This window comes from Selaginella moellendorffii, unplaced genomic scaffold, assembly GCF_000143415.4.
Source record: "Selaginella moellendorffii unplaced genomic scaffold, v1.0 SELMOscaffold_57, whole genome shotgun sequence".
In the NCBI taxonomy this organism is placed as follows: Eukaryota; Viridiplantae; Streptophyta; class Lycopodiopsida; order Selaginellales; family Selaginellaceae; genus Selaginella; species Selaginella moellendorffii.
Genome location: NW_003314318.1, coordinates 790,335 through 807,697, shown reverse-complemented (window position 1 = coordinate 807,697; position 17,363 = coordinate 790,335). Strand labels below are relative to the sequence as shown.

The 17,363-nt window shown below is 47.8% G+C and overlaps 4 protein-coding genes across 5 annotated transcripts; 3 read left to right on the top strand and 1 right to left on the bottom strand.

The window, feature by feature from the left end:
• Positions 1-1,992: 1,992 nt before the first annotated feature.
• On the top strand, positions 1,993-3,198 carry LOC9654787 (uncharacterized protein YnbD). Its single transcript, XM_002983331.2, has 3 exons — positions 1,993-2,610; positions 2,856-3,002; positions 3,087-3,198. Exons 1-3 carry the CDS (start codon positions 2,073-2,075, stop codon positions 3,101-3,103), a joined length of 702 nt encoding a protein of 233 aa, XP_002983377.1. The 5' UTR covers positions 1,993-2,072; the 3' UTR covers positions 3,104-3,198.
• Positions 3,199-3,668: 470 nt separating this feature from the next.
• Positions 3,669-5,482, top strand: LOC9654786. The gene is made up of 3 exons (XM_024688294.1): positions 3,669-4,378; positions 4,434-5,087; positions 5,157-5,482. The coding sequence occupies exons 1-3, from the start codon at positions 3,794-3,796 to the stop codon at positions 5,370-5,372; spliced, it is 1,455 nt and encodes a 484-aa protein (XP_024544062.1). The 5' UTR covers positions 3,669-3,793; the 3' UTR covers positions 5,373-5,482.
• Positions 5,483-7,498: 2,016 nt separating this feature from the next.
• On the bottom strand, positions 7,499-11,245 carry LOC9654785. The gene is made up of 9 exons (XM_024688293.1): positions 10,732-11,245; positions 10,453-10,641; positions 10,292-10,384; positions 10,058-10,240; positions 9,903-10,005; positions 9,652-9,849; positions 8,328-9,595; positions 7,844-8,271; positions 7,499-7,787 (listed from the first exon to the last, which is right to left on the bottom strand). Exons 1-9 carry the CDS (start codon positions 10,954-10,956, stop codon positions 7,643-7,645), a joined length of 2,832 nt encoding a protein of 943 aa, XP_024544061.1. The 5' UTR covers positions 10,957-11,245; the 3' UTR covers positions 7,499-7,642.
• A 2,251-nt stretch (positions 11,246-13,496) lies between these two features.
• Positions 13,497-16,371, top strand: LOC9654784 (seipin-2). Of its 2 annotated transcripts, XM_024688430.1 has the most exons (5): positions 13,497-13,604; positions 13,655-13,809; positions 13,871-14,000; positions 14,058-15,487; positions 15,577-16,371. In XM_024688430.1, the coding sequence occupies exons 4-5, from the start codon at positions 14,429-14,431 to the stop codon at positions 16,243-16,245; spliced, it is 1,728 nt and encodes a 575-aa protein (XP_024544198.1). In that variant the 5' UTR covers positions 13,497-13,604; positions 13,655-13,809; positions 13,871-14,000; positions 14,058-14,428; the 3' UTR covers positions 16,246-16,371. The 2 variants fall into 2 exon arrangements, with proteins under 2 accessions (XP_024544198.1, XP_024544199.1); XM_024688431.1 differs by lacking the exons at positions 13,497-13,604; positions 13,655-13,809; positions 13,871-14,000 and having other exon boundaries at positions 14,038-15,487.
• Positions 16,372-17,363: the final 992 nt, after the last annotated feature.

Genomic DNA, 17,363 nt, shown 5'->3' with positions numbered 1-17,363 from the left:
ATTTTGAATTAAGAGATTCACCTAAAGCTTAGGATTTATAAAGTCATATGAATAAATTTTATTATACTATAGGATGTTAGAAACTTGGAGGCTTAGTTTACTCACTATTTATGCTTATGAAGAGTGTAAATAAACTTTAAATCCAATCTAACATAAAGAAGGGGGATTAGGAGAAAATTTAGAATTTTGTGAAAAGATGAGTATCACCTTATTACTTATGTAGTGCAAAGGAAAAACAATTCTGAGGCACTAGCTCCATTCGAATTTGTTACACTTGTCCTTATTCTACCACTATATTTAGTTTCATTCCACTATTGTATTAATTGAGCTTCACTATATTAGGGTTGGATGTTTCATTTTGACTCATTATGTTTATCCTTACTTCACAATTTATATTATTTATTTTTGCTCCACTATTATATTCACTCGTCTTCACTCTATCATTGGGGTTAAAATTCCCATCCATCCCCTCTACCCCCTCATTTGAAAAAAAAAAAGTTTAAAGTGACAAGGCAAAAAGGAGAAAATGAAAAAGGGAGGAAGAAACATTGTGGAAAAAGAAAAAGTGGATAAAGAAATTTTGAAAAGAAATTTTTAACAATTGTCAAAGTAAAAATAGGAAAAAAAAAGAAAGAAATATGTTCAAAGTTTGGAGAATAAAGGATTTATTGTGATAAAATACTTTGGCTAACACGAAATAAGTAAAAAATTCACACTACTCAACCTCATTAACACACAATTTAATATTTAAGATAAGAAAATTAATAGAAAAGTCCATACTCTCAAGAGAACACATAAAACCCTCAATAACAACAATAAAACAAACACTTTCAACAACACTCATAATCAAGGATATGCACTCAACCCAAAATACTAGCCAAAATAGTTTAACCTTAGAGATAGGGGAATACTTAACAGCACAATTAATCAAAGACTTTGCCAAAGAAACAGAAATAAGATTCTCAACTTTCTGCACACACTCAAGATTTAAATTAGTATAAAGAGGATAAAAAATATTCAGCTCAACACTAAATTGAAAATGAGAATCATAAAAGTAAAAAATGATCAATATGTCAAAAAAAGGAAATATTGTAGATAAGGAAGGAACACTAAGAATATATGTTTTAAGTCAAAAAATAAAAAAAGATTAGGAAAGAACAGAAGGTAAAGAGAAAGGATTAAATTACAAATTAATCTATTCCTTTTTAAACTTTATAAACATTATAAATGGTAAAGAACTTAAATTTTTTTCCCTACAAAATCTTCAACTTATCTCCAAAGTTATCTCCATAATAATCAAGCTCCTTATCACAATCCAAAATCCATTCAAGCTTGTAAATATCGTACTCATATAAATTTGATCCTCAAATATTCTCCAAGAACCAAATTGCATTATCCATAGCTTGCCAATTAATATCACGCTCCACATCAACAGAAGATGGCAAAACACCAAGAATAGAATAAACTATGTAATTACATCCCATAGAAGTTGGAGATAGCAACATATCAAAAATGAGTGCAACACTAATATGATTACACCCCACAACACCAAAAGTTCAATTTAACGGAGCAATATTGGGAACAAGTGACATACTCCTAGATTAATGAAAGTGTGGTATAATAGAAGAAAAGAATACAATAAATATCAGAAGAAAGAGTAAATCTAAGCACAGTGATAGTTAAAGTCATAGATTTCACAAAAAACTAACATAAATCTAAATCTAAAAGAGAATGAAGAAATAAAAATAAAAAACACGATCCCAAACACTAAGTAAAACACTGCCAAGAAACTCTGCCTTTTAAAGATAAATTGCAATATATGAATAAATATATTAATTAAGGTTTAGCCCACTATTTATATACAAGAATGAATGGACTATATTCAGTTTCAAATGGATAATTTATATGCTATAGTATTATAATGCCTAGCCACATGTATATATTTACAAACCTTACAAATTGAAATTTAAATTAATGAATCAAAAATTGAAAATACGGATTATTATTAAAAGTTAATTATAAATGCGAGCATATGCCAAGCATAACTGGCTTTAGGGTTTTTCTTAGGGCTCATGGGAATTTCACTAGCAGTAGGCATTCCCGCGGCTCTCATCCTCGCGGCGGGGGCGGCATTGCACGGCAGCATCCGCCATCGGATCTTCCTCCTCCCTCTCCTCCACACTTCACTGATCGGATTCACTGTAGCCCTCTTCTCCCACCCGGGGATCAACAATCCGCGCATTCTCGCCAAATCCTCGCACGGCTCCTTCCCGCTCTGGAGCTCCCTCCTCTTCTATCCCTACCTCGCCGGTACGCGGCTCTACGTCCGATTCCGCCGGCGCGCGGGCCTCGAGGCCACCTACACGGAGATTTGCGATGGATTGTTCGTGGGCGCGTGGCCATTCCAGCGCGATCACATCCCTCCGGGCAATCCCGCGGTCGTGGATTGCACCAACGAGCTACCCAGGACGGTGGGATTGGAGCTTCCCTATGTGTGCATCCCGGCCTGGGATACCAGATCGCCATCGCCGGAGGGCATCGAGCTAGCCGTGCGCTGGGCTCTCGTCAAGCGCTCCCAGAACCATCCCATTCTCATCCACTGTGCCAAAGGTAGGCTTCCCCATCACTCTTTTTTCTTTCTTTCTTCTTTTGCCATAGCTAGGCCTAGTTGAAAAGCAATGTTTTGATTGTCTTCTTTCAGCATTCTTTCGATTGGCATTTTGTTCCTCTGCATTGATGATCTTTCCCTCGTTCTTCCTCGGATTTTTATCGGCGCGCATTGAGCGTGCTTTAGTTTTCATCTTGGCTGGCGGGGCGGGCCTTAGACGATTTGGATGCTTGTTGTTCGTGCACAGGTCATGGGCGTAGTGTGGCTGTTACGTGCGCGCTGCTGGTGGCATTGGGCGTGGTGGGCGACTGGAAGGAAGGCGAGAGCCTGATCAAGAGACACCGCCCACGGATCCGTCTCAATGCAGCCCAAAGGAAATCTCTTCAAGAATGGCGTAAGTCTCAAACAAATAACCTTTTTACCTCTCTGTCGCTCTGTAGATACCGGGGTTGATTTTTATTCTTGTGTTATGTATCAGAGCTTCGGCGGTATTGATATGTTATGTACTGATGGTCTTCGTATTTGTTGAAGCTGAACCTTGAAACTGTGTTTTCTCTTCGTGAAATATACTTCTCTTAGTACTGATTTTAGACAAGCTTTATTAGATATTTGGGATATTTGTCACTTTGATTCATGAGGTATTTTTTTAAGCTGGTTCATGTGAAATATTTATATACTTTTCTTAGTATTGATTTTAGACAAGCTTTATTAGCCATTTGTATTGCTCCCTTTGATCTAGGAGGTATGGTTTAACAGCCATTACCTCTGGATGCACCATGCTCCCCATCTTTGCAGGAAATGGCCAAACGCATGAAGCTCGAGAGCTCTTTGATGCCATTCCCCAAGAGATGAAACCCCTGTTCTTGGGCAACCCTTTGGCTGATAGAAAGGCTCAAGAGGACTTAATTTTCTTAATTTAATCGAAAGCTCCCATGTGTTTCAATGTGCCTCAGCCGCTAGCTCTAGCTAAGGTGGCAATTTCAGCAACAGCTAGTAGAAAATTCACAGCTGTGAAGACTTCCCTTTATTTATATCGAACCTGTCTATGTCTACAGTAAGTTACGTCATCTCGCAATAATTGAGGCACACATACCATCTTACTACGAGCATTTAAGCGGAGATCATATCATCCTCCCTAAATAGCAGTAGCTCTCCCAATCTAAGCCCAAGTTACTCCTGTTCACAATGGCTCACACCCCAAATCCAGAATCCCCATTGCTCAAGCTTCCCCGCTTCTTCTCTCTCAAAGCCGACAATGGTAAGTACCTCATGCTCAAGTCCGATGGCACCCTTGCATTCGAGTCCGACACCACCACCCGATACACCACACATGAGGCGGTCTACAATGCCAATGATTCCAACGCCTCCTTCGTCATTTGCTCCGCCAACAAGCACTTCTGGCGCCGCCACTCCTCCACCTCTGCCGTGGTAGCCGACCTCAAGAACCCGCCCAGCGACACCGATGCCTCAAACCGGTTCAAGCTCCAACCCGAGGTCGCCCCAGGAAAGGTGGCACTCTCCTCCGTCCAAGACGGTCTCTTCCTCAAGCGCTTCAACACCCAGTACCACGCGTTGCTCGAGGAGCCCAATGAGATCTTTGCCATGGTAGAAGTGGTGGAGTCGTCCTACTACGTTGTCAACATGCCCGAGTACGTGGGTTTCAAAGGTAGCAATGCCAAATACCTCACGTGCTTGGTCGATTACCCTGTCATACTGGATCCGTTCGTGCTCACAGAAGAATCTGCTGACGTTCGTCTTACCACCCACCAGGTACTGCTGTTTTCGTCTTTCATCTGCTTGCTTCCATTCGCAGCCCCCTTACCAGGTGGAGTATCTCCTGAACGGCAAGATAGCTCTTCGATCCAACCAAGCCGCCTCCTGGACTTCAAACAATTACTGGAAGGCGGACCAGTGGATTACACCGGACGGTGACACTCCCGACCACCCTGAATGCCAGTTCGATCCAGTCCGAGTGAACAGCACCACAGTTGCTCTCAAGAGTGCCAATGGCCTCTACTGCAAGCGTGGAAGCCCGTCCTTCACCAACGCTCCGAACGCGATCTTTGCTGAGGCATCCGACTACGAGGAAACGTCAAGCCACCTCGTGGTCGAAGAAGCTGTGATGAGCAGGCAAATCTTTAACGTGACTTACCTGCTAGATCTGGCGAGTGCAAGCGAGGAGGAGCCAATCGGTGTCGCCTATGGATCTGCCACGAACAAGGGCAGTGAGCCTGCAGAGATGGAGATCAGCGTGAGCAAGACCACCACAGTGAGCAACACCAGGTCCTTCCACAACTCGTTCACCTTCTCCCAGAGCATCACGCAGACTTTGACGCTCGGTGTGCCATTCTTTGCCGACGAGAGCACCGAGATCCAGATCGGAGCCGAGCAAGAGTTTGGAAACCAGTGGGACGACACTTTGTCCGAGGAAGTCGCTTATCAGACGACTTACAAAGTAACGATTCCTCCAGGGAAAACGGTACGTATGAGAATCTGCCTGTGCGCCTTTGCTCGATTGATTAACTGACATCCTCTGCTATCCATCCAGGGAACTGTGCAGGTTGTGATCAGCACTGCGAAACTGGCCGTCCCGTTCCACTACAAGACGAGGGACACGTCGCTCAATGGTGTGGAGCGTGAGCCTGTGGATCGCATCGACGGTGTCTTTGATGGTGTGCTGGCTTTCAGGACTGATGCGGAGATATATGACGGTACCAAGACATACCGCATCCCTGTTCCCATGAAGCTGAACGTTACAAAATAGAACACTCTACCTTGGTGATAATAAGAAATAAAAGATCCGTACAATCGCATAAATAAATCTGTACTAACACTGAAAAATATCCCCCTAGAATTCATACAAAAGTTGGTGAATCTGGCATTTTGCATGTATGGATTTACTATAGGGTGTTCGCGAAATCGGATACCCTCAACTTTGCATCCACCCTATGATTTTATCCTTACACTTATTTATTAAAACAAAATATTTAGAGCATATATCTTTGCCTTGAACGGCGATCTAAAACTAAAACTTTCGAAAGAAGACCAGTTCGATCCAGTCACCACAATCGCTCTCAAGGGACCAATGGCCTCTCCTGTACGTGGAAGCAACACTCTGGCCTTGGTTTTGGTGGTCGAAGAAGCTGTGAGGAGCAGGCAAATCTTCAACGTGACGTACCTGCTAGATCTGGCGAGTGCGAGCGAATCGGAGTCGCCTATGGACCTGCCACGAACAAAGGAAGCGCGCCTCCTCGGATACAGTGTCTGGTTTCCGAGCTCCTCCTCGGCTCCGATCTGGATCTCGGTGCTCTCATCGGCAAAGAACGGCACACCGTTCGTCAAAGTCTGCGTGATGCTCTGGGAGAAGGTGTACGAGTTGTGGAAGGATGCTCACTGGTGTGGTCTTGCTGCATCTCTGAAGTCACGCACCAGACGTCTTACACAGTCACGATTCGCTCCAGGGAAAACGGGGAAAACGGTACGTAAAAGAATGAGGCTGTGCGCCTCTGGTCGACTGATTAGCTCACATCCGTCGGTATCCAGGGAACTGTGTAGGTGGTGATCAGCATTGATCCCGTTCCATGGATCGCATCGACGGTGTCTTTGATGGTGTGTTGGCTTTCAGGACAGATAAATCATTCCCTGTTCCCATGAAGCTAAAGGGTACGAAATAGACAAAAGGAAGCCTACCTCGGTGGTAATAAGAAATAGAATAAAACGATGCTGGATCACATCACAAGTTATACAGAAAACACTGGTTACTCATGGCTCCATCTGTAGCAAGATTGTAAGGCTGGGAAAATGTCCGATAGAAAAATAAAGCTTACTGCCCATATTTATCCTTCATTTTCTCGGCGATGCGATCCGCATTCTTGCTTGCTCTTCGGACGTCCTTCGCGGCCCTGAAATAGCAACACCCCATGAATCAATAGCCAAAGAAAACTCAAAGGAACCCATACAAGTCGACACTCAATCTTTGAAGAGCAATAGATCGCCGTTGAAAACTCTCCTGCGGTCCTTCCGAATTTTTAAGCTGGCGAGCCAGGCTCCCGAAGAAGACCCCCAACACCTTCACAGGGCGACAATTTAGTTAGCCAAACTTTGGCTATACCACATAGTTTGCAAACCTCGGCAACGACCAGGAAGTAAAACGCCCATGAAACACGTCCAATAAACGACTCCACCTACATTCACAATCACCTACAATAAAAAGATACGATAAGCCCAAGCTCGTGAATAACATGTACCTCATTCGCACTAAAGCGCTTAGATCGAAAACTTCTCGCCACTTTCTCTCTCTGCGACAAGCGAGTGAAGCTGAGCCCAAAGTGACAAGGTGATGCGTACGTTCGAAAATGAGGCCAACGAGTAGACGATGGATCCAAGAGCAGCAAAACAATTGAAAACGATATTTATCCAGAAGCAAGGACCGACTGTCCTTCCTATGCCTGAAGCACCAGCCACAATCGTTACCCCTCCAAGAATTATAAGAAGCCTACGCAAACAAAACAAGAAGTTAGATTCCCAGAACAAATAATTACATCACTGCAACTGACCACCCAGGCGAAAAGTTGGGACTCCCTCCTTGTATGACCGGAACCATTATAACAATCAAGCCTCCGCACACCTAGGTAGCTGAAGAAATCAATAAACGAGCCCCCAACAAAAGAAAACAAATCCGTGTACCAGAATGAAAAGATGTAGCAGGTTCAGAGCCCAATCTATCGCCGTAAGCGTCTTCATATCTGAACAGAGAACTTAGTCTCGCAAAGAAAATTTCGAAAGTGTACAGAACCTGATCGGATCCGAAAGGCTGTTTTCATCTCCAAAAGTCTCCCCCGAACTTCCCCTGCCATGTCATTAGCTCATACACGACACGCAGTAGTATTAAAAACATACGACTTGTTGTCCGAGTGAGAAAAAAAAAGTCGGGCCTAAAGCTTCAACAAATACAGCCCAGTTTACAATTAGAAAAGCAGCTACAATTATAGTAAAATATACAAACAGCAAGTCTTAGCTCTGGTGCGCTCCAACTCACGACTGAGATGCAACGTACGTCTGATACGGGGAACTGCGAGTGCCAGCCCCGTTACCACTCGTGGAACTATTCCCTCCCTGCGCTCTGAAAGAAAGAGGTGGGAAGTCCTCTTCTTTCATTTGGTAAGCCCTCTGGTTTTGCCTGAAGTAGCAAAACGAGTTTCAGTGGCCACAATAATCGATAAAACGTTTTGGTACCTTTGCTGGTCATTCGGGGAGGACGGCTGTTGTCTATCTTGACCCGCAGCCTGCTGCCCCTTAGAGCTCACACGAACGGCCCCAAGCTCAGAGCCCTGCACTGCCCCAAGCGTCCCAAACTCAAGCGGTTCGTTGGACGGGTATACAACAATCGACGTGTTCCCATTGCCGTTCATATACACCTGAGAATAAGCTTCCGGTGTCCCCGGCGGATTGCCAGAAGATAATGTTACTGGAGCTGCATGAACTGCGTTCCTGTTAAAGCTGTCATGCCATCCTCCTTTGTCACCTGCTTTCCCATGTCCTATGCGACTATTCTGACCACGGCCCACACTACGCTGATAACGAGGAGGTGCATCTCTTTCACACTCCCGTTCTTGATAGCCATCATGTTGGCCTCTGTACTGCCTTTCCCGGTAAGTCTGCCGCTGCAAGACACAACTTAATCAGAACCAAGGTTTGAAAAGTAGTTTATGACAATTACCGTCCCAGGAAGATAGGTTCCGGTGCCCGCGCGAGCGTCTCCATTAAAGCCAACAGGTCCAGGAAAAGATCTTCTAGGAATTCGTGGAGACCCCGGCCCATGCTTCAAGTTGACGTTCGAATGAGGTCTCCCAGGACCTTCCCAGATGTAATGACCTTGTAACTCCTTAGCGAAGGGGAAAAATGCGTGCTGCGGAAGGAACATAGGACCAGTCTGGCAGGCTCGCCCGTAGTCCAAGTTCCGAAGATGATTAGCGAAGTCACTGCTCAAGAGATCAGACTGACAAACTTGAGCACCATGTCCATCTGTCAACCTGTCTGCGTCTGGATCACCAGAACTAACAGGAATTCCAGCAGCACTGAGCCTTTCCCCAACACCGAATACCATGTGCTGCCCCGCCTGGCCGTCTTCGTGTAGTGCATTTGGTGGCATCTCGTTCAGTGTTTCTCCCTCTCCACCCTCGCGCGGCAACACGTAGTACGAGTTGTAGAGAGGTACATAAGAGAATGGAGAATAGTAAAACGGAGGAACTTGGCCGTCCCCCGGTCTTTGCTTCCGAGACTGCATGTTACTTGAAACGGCCGCATCGTATGTCGAAGAAAGTAAATGCCCAACCGGTATACCAAGAGACGTTGATGGCCGTTGTGGAGAATACACAGGACTAGATGCTTCGGAGCTCGGACTTGGTGGTACTGTGACGTCTGTTGGAGGACTTAAGCCAGAATACACCTGAGAGCCGCCTTGTAGAGCTATATGCGGATACGAAAAAGTCCCATGGTTTAGCGCTGCCCATGATCCTCCAGGCGGCGGCGGCGGCGGTGGTGGTGGTGGTGGTGCGGGAACAGTATCTGTATAGGGCAGCTTATCTTCCGAAATCGGCCTTCTGTCGTCCGAACACTCCACTTCGCCCGTCTTATCACCTGTCTCCGAAATATAATCATTTTGTTGAGAGCGTACTGCGTAATTATTCAGCTCCTGAATAAGTTCACCAGCTGTTGCATTCTTATCAACCTGCTGGTCGTTCTCCGCCTCTAACACACCCTTCTCCACAACCCTGGGAGATCCTTCACTGGACAGCTTTTCATCCGGCGAAGACATCCTCTCAATGAACTCGGGAGCATCAGGTCGCCTACCGCTCCCATGCCTGTCCCACGTGTTCAAAAAGAACTTATCCACCTCGTCGGCTACATCCTCTAGAGGGCATTCCAAAATACGGGCTAGCTTACGCGCGCCAAAACCAAATGCATTGCGAATCCGGTAGAAATTTCCTGTTTCGTCCAATGACAGACACTGTCAGGAGAGAAACCTTACATTAGCAACAAACCTTTGTTCACGCTGCGGCCAAGATTATTGGTAGTTTTTAAAGGATCTACCACGTTTAGGTACTTCGAACCAAAGACCCGGCTTTGGACAATACTCCCGTTTATGTTCCCGTTGGGCATAACTGCATATGCACGGCTGCAGGAGTCCAAGAAATGCTTAGTAAGTAGCAAAGGTCCTCCATCTTTCCGCGGTGGTTCAGCTGTAACAGCACAAGGTTAAAACCTCGTCCAGAAAACAGAAAAGAGAGGTTACCTTGCATATCGGGAAGAGCCGAGAGTGGAATAGGTCCCCATAAACTCAGACAATATTTATCCCAGTCGAAGTTGCTAAAGAATTCCAAGAAACGATACAGTACCTGCATCAGCCACCCTTCAAACTAAACGGGCAATAGAATGGTTATAACTTACCCCCAAGGGACCGCGAAGACTTGCATGGAATACGTGAAATATATAGAGCACGAGTGTCTCTAATGCGTATGTGGATATCAAACCATGATGTGCTCCGAGAATGCGGCTTTCGTAATAACACCAAGCCTTCACAAGTATAATGCTGCGTTTAAACAAATGGTCTCGGCCTATCAACCGATCGACCTGATAAGTTACGAAGGATTAGAAAACGAGCAACATGTTTAGAACTAATACCTCCTCCAGAAAACATAGTGTGCATAAACCACCCAACTGATTAAAAGAAATGTCGACAACAATGTTCTCCACCAGACACTTGATGATCTTCACCTGCAAAGCCAGGTAGCAAGCTATCATCTATTCGTCACGCTACAGAAAGGAAGAGAAACGAAAACTACCTCGGCCTGGATGTACTGAACCTCTTTCACCCGAAATTCAGCATCCTTACTGCGTTCCTCCGCTTCAAGCACAGCGCGGACGTCATTCGCCCATGATTCCTGTAAGTGCTGATGCCCACTGAAAGCAGTCAAGTCGATATCCCCATCCGGAAGGTATGTTCTCAATGGCACCGAGCCGAATGTAAACACCTACACAGTGACCCACACACTGAGCTAGAAACTTGGTGTCCACGTACCGCAAACAAACAAGAAAAAAAGGAAAACAAAGAGAATTCTCACCTCACAGTCGAAGCACTTGCGAATGAGACGCTCCACGTAGTCCGCGACGGCCCGCCGCCGATCCTCGGAGAATTTGGTGGGCTGAATGCGTGTGATGAGCTCGCCAGTCCTGTTCTCTGCCTGGAGCCAGCGCTCATCGTCCAGAGACGAGAATAGAGCCGCGAAGGAGGATGATCCGTCAGGCAAAAGGCCGCTTGGCTGTGGCCAGCCTTCAGGATCGCCCATGCAAGCCCCAATGCAGTAAGGCTCACAAAGATTTCATGAACTGCAGCGCCTAGATATCCCACTACCGATGATTCCAATACCTCCTGCGCGAAATGTAGCGCCAGTTCTGGAAGCACCGACGCCCATCCGCTCGCCGGCGCCGACGATCGATCGATCCCCTGAAATTTCACGATCCTCCGGCGCCGACAGCCGCTGCTATCTTCGCCGCGAATCTCCCCTCAAGAGGATCACATTTACAGCCGCCACACCGCCCCACCCACCTCCCTCTTCCCAGCAAACCCTAGAAACCCTAGCTATGGCGTGCTAGGTGCAAGGAGCTAGTAGAATTACGTTTTGACTTTTACTTAACCAGATTGGCAGCATTGTGGTTATTTACGTCTCTCTGGGCGGTCCCCGGTTCGAATTTACGGTGGCGTTCTTACTGGCGACCAAGATTATCACATTCCAAACGTTGATGTAACGCGGGATCTCGACCGTCGCGCGCCGCGTGGCGTGGAGCGAGCGCGGCCGTGGATGGCAGCACCCCGACGGCCGCGATGCGCTCTCACTTGCGCATGGCAACTGCCGTTGGCAACTGCTCTTTTCTCGTTTTGTCTTCTGGTTTGTTTTGTTTGGCCACACTTCGCCTCTCAGGTTTCTCGCTTGCGCCCTCAGCGACAAAAAAGAGGGGGAAAAAAGAGAACAAGAGATTTGCTCTAGGGCTTCCTCCAGCTCTCTTCTCGATTCTTTCGATCGATCCATTCTTTTGATCTTCTCGATCTTCATCTTCCTCGCGGGAGCTCAATCCACCGCCGCGCCATAATCCAGGCGCGCGGCTCGAAGGCGCGCAGGTTTGTGACAATCTCGCTGTTCTTGTGTGGATCCTACATTCTTTCCTCGTGTTCTTCCCCTCCCTTCTTTGTCCTTTTCTTCTTCCTCTCGACCGGACACCAGGTAGGGCTTGGATCAAGTTGACCTAATCTTCGTCTTTCTTGTGCGCCTGGCAGGGAGAGCACGACGATTTGATGGCTTCTCCAGCTGGAATCTCCAAGCTCCTGCTCGTGGCTTGCCTCTTGGGGATGATCTTGTCCGCGGCGATCGCCCCGGTTGAATCGCATCGGCCTCTCTTGGATGGGGCGGGCGGCAGCTCCTTCTTTGGCCAGGAGATCGACGATCTCTCCCTGGAGCAGCAGGAGAAGGTCATGGATAATCTGGCGCGCAGCATGGATTCCGCCAATCGGCGCCTCTTGCAGCAGGATCCTTACAGCGGATGATCGATTGCGAGGATCAAATGGCCTCGCAGTAGCTCCTCCACACCCAAAGATTTTTAGATGATTCTTCTTTCTTCTTCTTCTTCTCATAGAACCTACATTCTCTCTCTTTTGGTTGTTTGATCCACTCCAATAAAGGGCTTCTTTCGTTTCACGCTGTTCTTCGTCTCCATCGATCACAGAGAAATTTTGGGAAGCTCCCATCCATCGATTGATCGATCGGCCATTCCTTTTCAGTTAGAGAAAACATTCCTGGATTTTCTGTCCGTTATGGAAGTTTATATTCCTTTATAGGTACTAGGATTGGCGGGCTAGGGTAATTTGAGGGCGCGAGGCGCGATCGCCATGGATCGTGGAGGAGACGATGCGGCATCGCTGTGCAGCAGCTCCACCAGATCATCCGGTAAGCGGCGATCCGATCTTGATCCTCTCTAGAGTCCAGCATTGTCCTCTAGCAGCTCGGAGGTCTTGCTTCCTGATAATCCAGCCGTGTTGGATGGATTTCTTGCTTTTCCTCTGGAGATATCGCCTGGATTGCTGGCACTGGCGATTTCATCGCAGTCCAGATGGAAGGGGAGTGTGTCTCTGTCGTAAACGTGTGGTTTCGTGTGACAGGAACGAGGTGCTCGTTTGGGCCGCTACAGTCCATGGCTGCTCGTGACGAGCTACGACGCCGGCGGAGGGAAGAACTTCGAGCGAGATATGAGAACACTAAAAGGCAAAAGGAAGTACGTCAGCATTGCGTTTGTTTTTCCTCATCTTCCAAAGAGTTTGCTTTCTTTTCAGATGGAGCTGAAAGCGAGGGTGCTGAGAGAAGCGGAGCTGGAGAAGCTACAGAGGAAAGCTTATGTCGAGCAAAAGAAGCTGGCCGAGAAACAAAGGCTCGAGGTTGGTCAATTGTTTTTGGCAAGCTCGGATCTGATGATCGATGAGTTTTCTTTATTGGTAGAAAGAGGAAGAGAAGAAGAAACAGCGTGAGCTGTGGTGCCAGCAGTTCGAGCTTGCAGCATTGCATTGCTCGCGGAAGAAACTTGTGTACTACGGAATGCTGCCATGGAAGAGACTGATTTGGAACGAGAGGTAGGCGCTCTGGAAAACTAAGTGGGATGATTGCAACTACAAGTTCTATAGGTTGGCGTTACATGAGAAGGTCGCTGTCTGTACAGAACGAAGATGGACAAGGCGTGGACGCACTGTTCATTGGTTCTAGAGCGGAAGATGTTTGCTGCCTGGTGGAGCTGTGTCTCGGATAGGATGAACGAGGCTGCAGAAACAATCGGAACGTTTCGGGGGAGATGGTGCCAAGTTCTGTGCCTGCGCTTGTGGCTTAAGACACTGAAAATGACAAAGTTCTACTGCTCCCACCTGGTGAAAAGAGGTCTTTATGGCTTGAAAGAGGTACTGCTAGTCCTGAACACGCGTCCAAAGCTAACATTCTATTGCAACAGGCTGTTGAAACTAGAAGTTTCTACGAGGAAACCAGCGCCATTTGTAACCATATTCGCCTGTGCGAATGGATTTGGAACAAGTGGAAAGTGGCATCAAAGACCTCCAGGAATGAGCTCTTTCTAAAAGAGCAAATCGCAATCGGCCACGCAAAGAGGTACGCGGATTCTAACAAGTACAGCTCAGACTTAGACGTCTCTTTTGGTTGGTGGTATCAGAGCTCGCTGCGTGCGCTGCATGAACGCTTGGAAGTATGCCATTTCAGACGAGCTGTCTGAGAAGAAGAAACAGGAAAGCCGAGCGGCAACTTGGGCCAAGATCAACACCTGGCTGGAAGAATATCACAGGGTATGGTTAAATCTACAAAAGCTTGTGATGACGCTAATTCCCGGCAAACCATGGCAGGAGAGAATCGCAAAGCTCGAAGAGAAAACAACACCACCAGAAAGAGGTTCTCTGGAGCAAACGATAGGATCTTCGTGAAGGACAGGTGGCGGCCTATCACGTGGCCAATGAGCGTTTGTTCCTAAAATTAGCGACGCCATCGCCGCCGTCTATCGGGTCTCGAGGCGCATGGAGGAAACGCACAGGGGCAGGGAAAAGAAGGAAGAAAACGAGCTGCGCACTTGCTCGGGGGGTGGGAGCTTCATTACTATCGTCGTCGCGGTGCTCTAGCGACGAGCAACGATTGCTGGGGAAAAAAAATGCTGGGCGGAGTTGGGAAGCACGACAAGTGATGCGGGGAATGTAGGCAGGGAGATTTGGTTTTTCGGGGGATGGCGTCTTCGATTCTTCCAGGTTCGGTTGCTCGAGAGCCTGACAGCGGTTGCTTCCCCGAAAGGGTCGGCGACAGCGCGTCCGGATCGTCGTGCGTGCTCCATGATGAAGAGGTGGCCGAGAGCTCGGGTTTTCGCCAGGCACGCATCGATAAAGGGGCTGAGGAGGACTCTGGCGAGTGCTCGGCCTCGGGGTCTGGCCGTTTTGAGGTTCCCGACGTTGACAACGGATGGGAGGTGGCTTTTGATTCGGACGAGGACGATGGTGGCAAGCATCCGGACATGGATAGGCAGCCGTTGTTGTTCGAGAACGGTAGCAGTAGCAACGAAAGTCAGGGGGCCGATGAACAGGACGAGGGGCTGACAATGCCGCCGTTAGTCGAGAAGTCTGCCTGTTTTGAGACTGCTCCAGTCCCGGCACCGGCCCCGCATCGAAGAAGAGAAGTGTACAAGATGCCAACGCACAAGGAGCAGCCGGAGAGCCATCTCCTGCTATGGCCAGTTGGTTTTTTGATCAACGCGATCGGCTTCCAGTTCAAGATGATCGGCTACACCATGTCAATTGCGATGCTACTGTTTAGCATCTGCTTCTCGATGGTGACGGAACCAATCCATAGGACTGTGGAGGCCAAGAACAAGGTGACGGGGAAGATCAGCGATGGCATCTCGGTTATAACTCAGCTCCAGATTATGCTCTGGGAGGCTGCTGCAGACATTGGTCCAAAGGTGAGCAGGATGGTGAAGAGGATGGGATATGGTGTTTTGTCAGCGGCATACGTGTTTATGCTCTTGAACCTCCTCTTGGTTCCTGCCATTCTCATGGACATGGTGCTGATGTCCCGGCTCGTGGAAGAACCAGTCCAGCTGCGGGAAAGCATAAACTTCGACTACACCGAGGCTCGTCCGAGTGCACGAGTTCCTCTCTTCCCTCAGGTTGTAACGGACAAGAGCGTCAGCAGCTTGAAAGCCTGGGCAATCCCGAAGACGCACAGCTTCCACATCACGGCAACCTTGCAGCTACCCGAATCCGACCACAACATACGCCTCGGGATGTTCCAGGTACGTATGGAAGTTCCTTTTCTTTCTTGCTTTCTGGTTTTTGTTTGCTTTGGACGTGGTTTGCTCACAGACTTTGTGAAATAAAACAGGTGACGGCTGAGATCCTGGCAGTGAACGGCGTGGTGCTGTCTCGGTTCACTCATCCCTGCATGCTCCGCTACCGAAGTCGTCCGATCCGGTACGCAAAGACAGCTATGCTGGCGGTGCCACTTATCCTAGGACTGGAGGTGGAGTCGCAGACTCTCGTCCTAAAGCTGGTGGAAGCGTACGAAGAGCGATCGAGCAGCAGCTACCCGGGCAGTGCCAAGATATTGCTGGAACCGAGGGCCGGATTCGGTCCTGGAGCCGGGCTGCCGGAGATCTACAACGCGGAGGTGCTCGTCCAGTCGCAGCTTCCGTGGCTCAAGTCGGTCCTGTACAAGTGGAAGTGGACGTGCTACGTGTGGGGGGCGGTGCTCATCTTCGTGCTGGAGGTGGCAGCCATGGTGTGCTGCTGCCGGAACGTCTTGCTGGTATCACCGTCGGGAGCTTCTCCAGAGAAATCACCAGCGGAAGAACAGGCGGTGAGGCGGCCAGCGAGGAGGAAGAGGGTGTCTTTCAAGGACGATTTGCCGCGGGCGAGGGCCGCCGCCGCTGGAATCGGGACCCGGCCCAGCGACATTGATAAGTTTGTGGAGAAGGAGCTCGAGGCCTTGTCCGGGACCAAAGAGAAGCTTTCGTCCGTGCAGGAGGGAGGAGGAGGGGCCTCGAGTCAGTAGTAAGTAAGTTTGCTTCTCAATAAACAAGAGCTATCCAAGAGCTATCGCTTCAAACAAGTATACGTGGATCATGATCTCACGACTTCTTTCAAAAGAAAAGTGAAAGTGATGCTTTCAGCTTGTTCACGAGTGGTGTGATTCGTTCCTTCTCAAATTTTCCTCGGTGGTGTCTGGTGAAACTTTCTACCTGAAAAAACCATGAAATCAAACTTCAAAATGAGTTTACCTGGTCAAAAAACCTGGGCATCTCCTGGACACTGGGACAGCCCGTGCAGATCTTTCTCAATGATTTTCTCAATGATTTTCACAGCAAAGCCTGTCATAACTTATCGGTTGCCATGGTTGGTCAGGTGGTGCTTAGAAGAACTCTCGCAAATGGTGCAAAGGACACTGCACTGCAAAACTCTTCAAAGGACGTCTCTGCCCGGTCACAAAACAAATGTGAAGCACAAAACAAAGAGAAGAATACAAAGAATAACATACCTGAAGCTCATCGAGTCTCTTAAAACAAGCTGCGTAGAATCTTCGCAATTTCCTCTGGAGGAACAGGCGCCCAGGAAAATTGACTACCACCAACCATGGCCAAGAGCTGATCCATTGTAGGATCTAACCTGGTACGTTCTTCTACCAAGCCGTTGATGTATACCAGACATAGCAGTTCCAGAATGTCATCCATGTCGTAAATCATTTTGTCCACTTCTTGGTCGAACTCAGAACCGTGATCTCGCACTCTTAGATTGGTAAGCAGTATGGTGTTTTGGGAGGACCATCCTAAAAAAGCTTTTACGAGCAAAACTTAGACATTGCATTGAAGCTCAAGCACCTGTAGAGAGTCGAAATCCCGGGCGTGTGAATCTGACAGTGCAGTAAAAATGTTTGTTCTTGAGAACCACAAACCTGTTCCAAGAGAATCAAACTTTCATCACTGACCGTTCCATCGGAGGAGCAGGCTGTAAGCTCAAAGATATTATCATTAAAACTCAAGCAAAGGAAACGCTTTCACGCAGATCTTCGACGCTGGACGAATTGTTTAACAAGAACGCAAGCTCTTAAGGTACATGCTGTGGTTGCCAGACATGGATTTGTTAACACCTATAAACAATATCACTATATGCAAA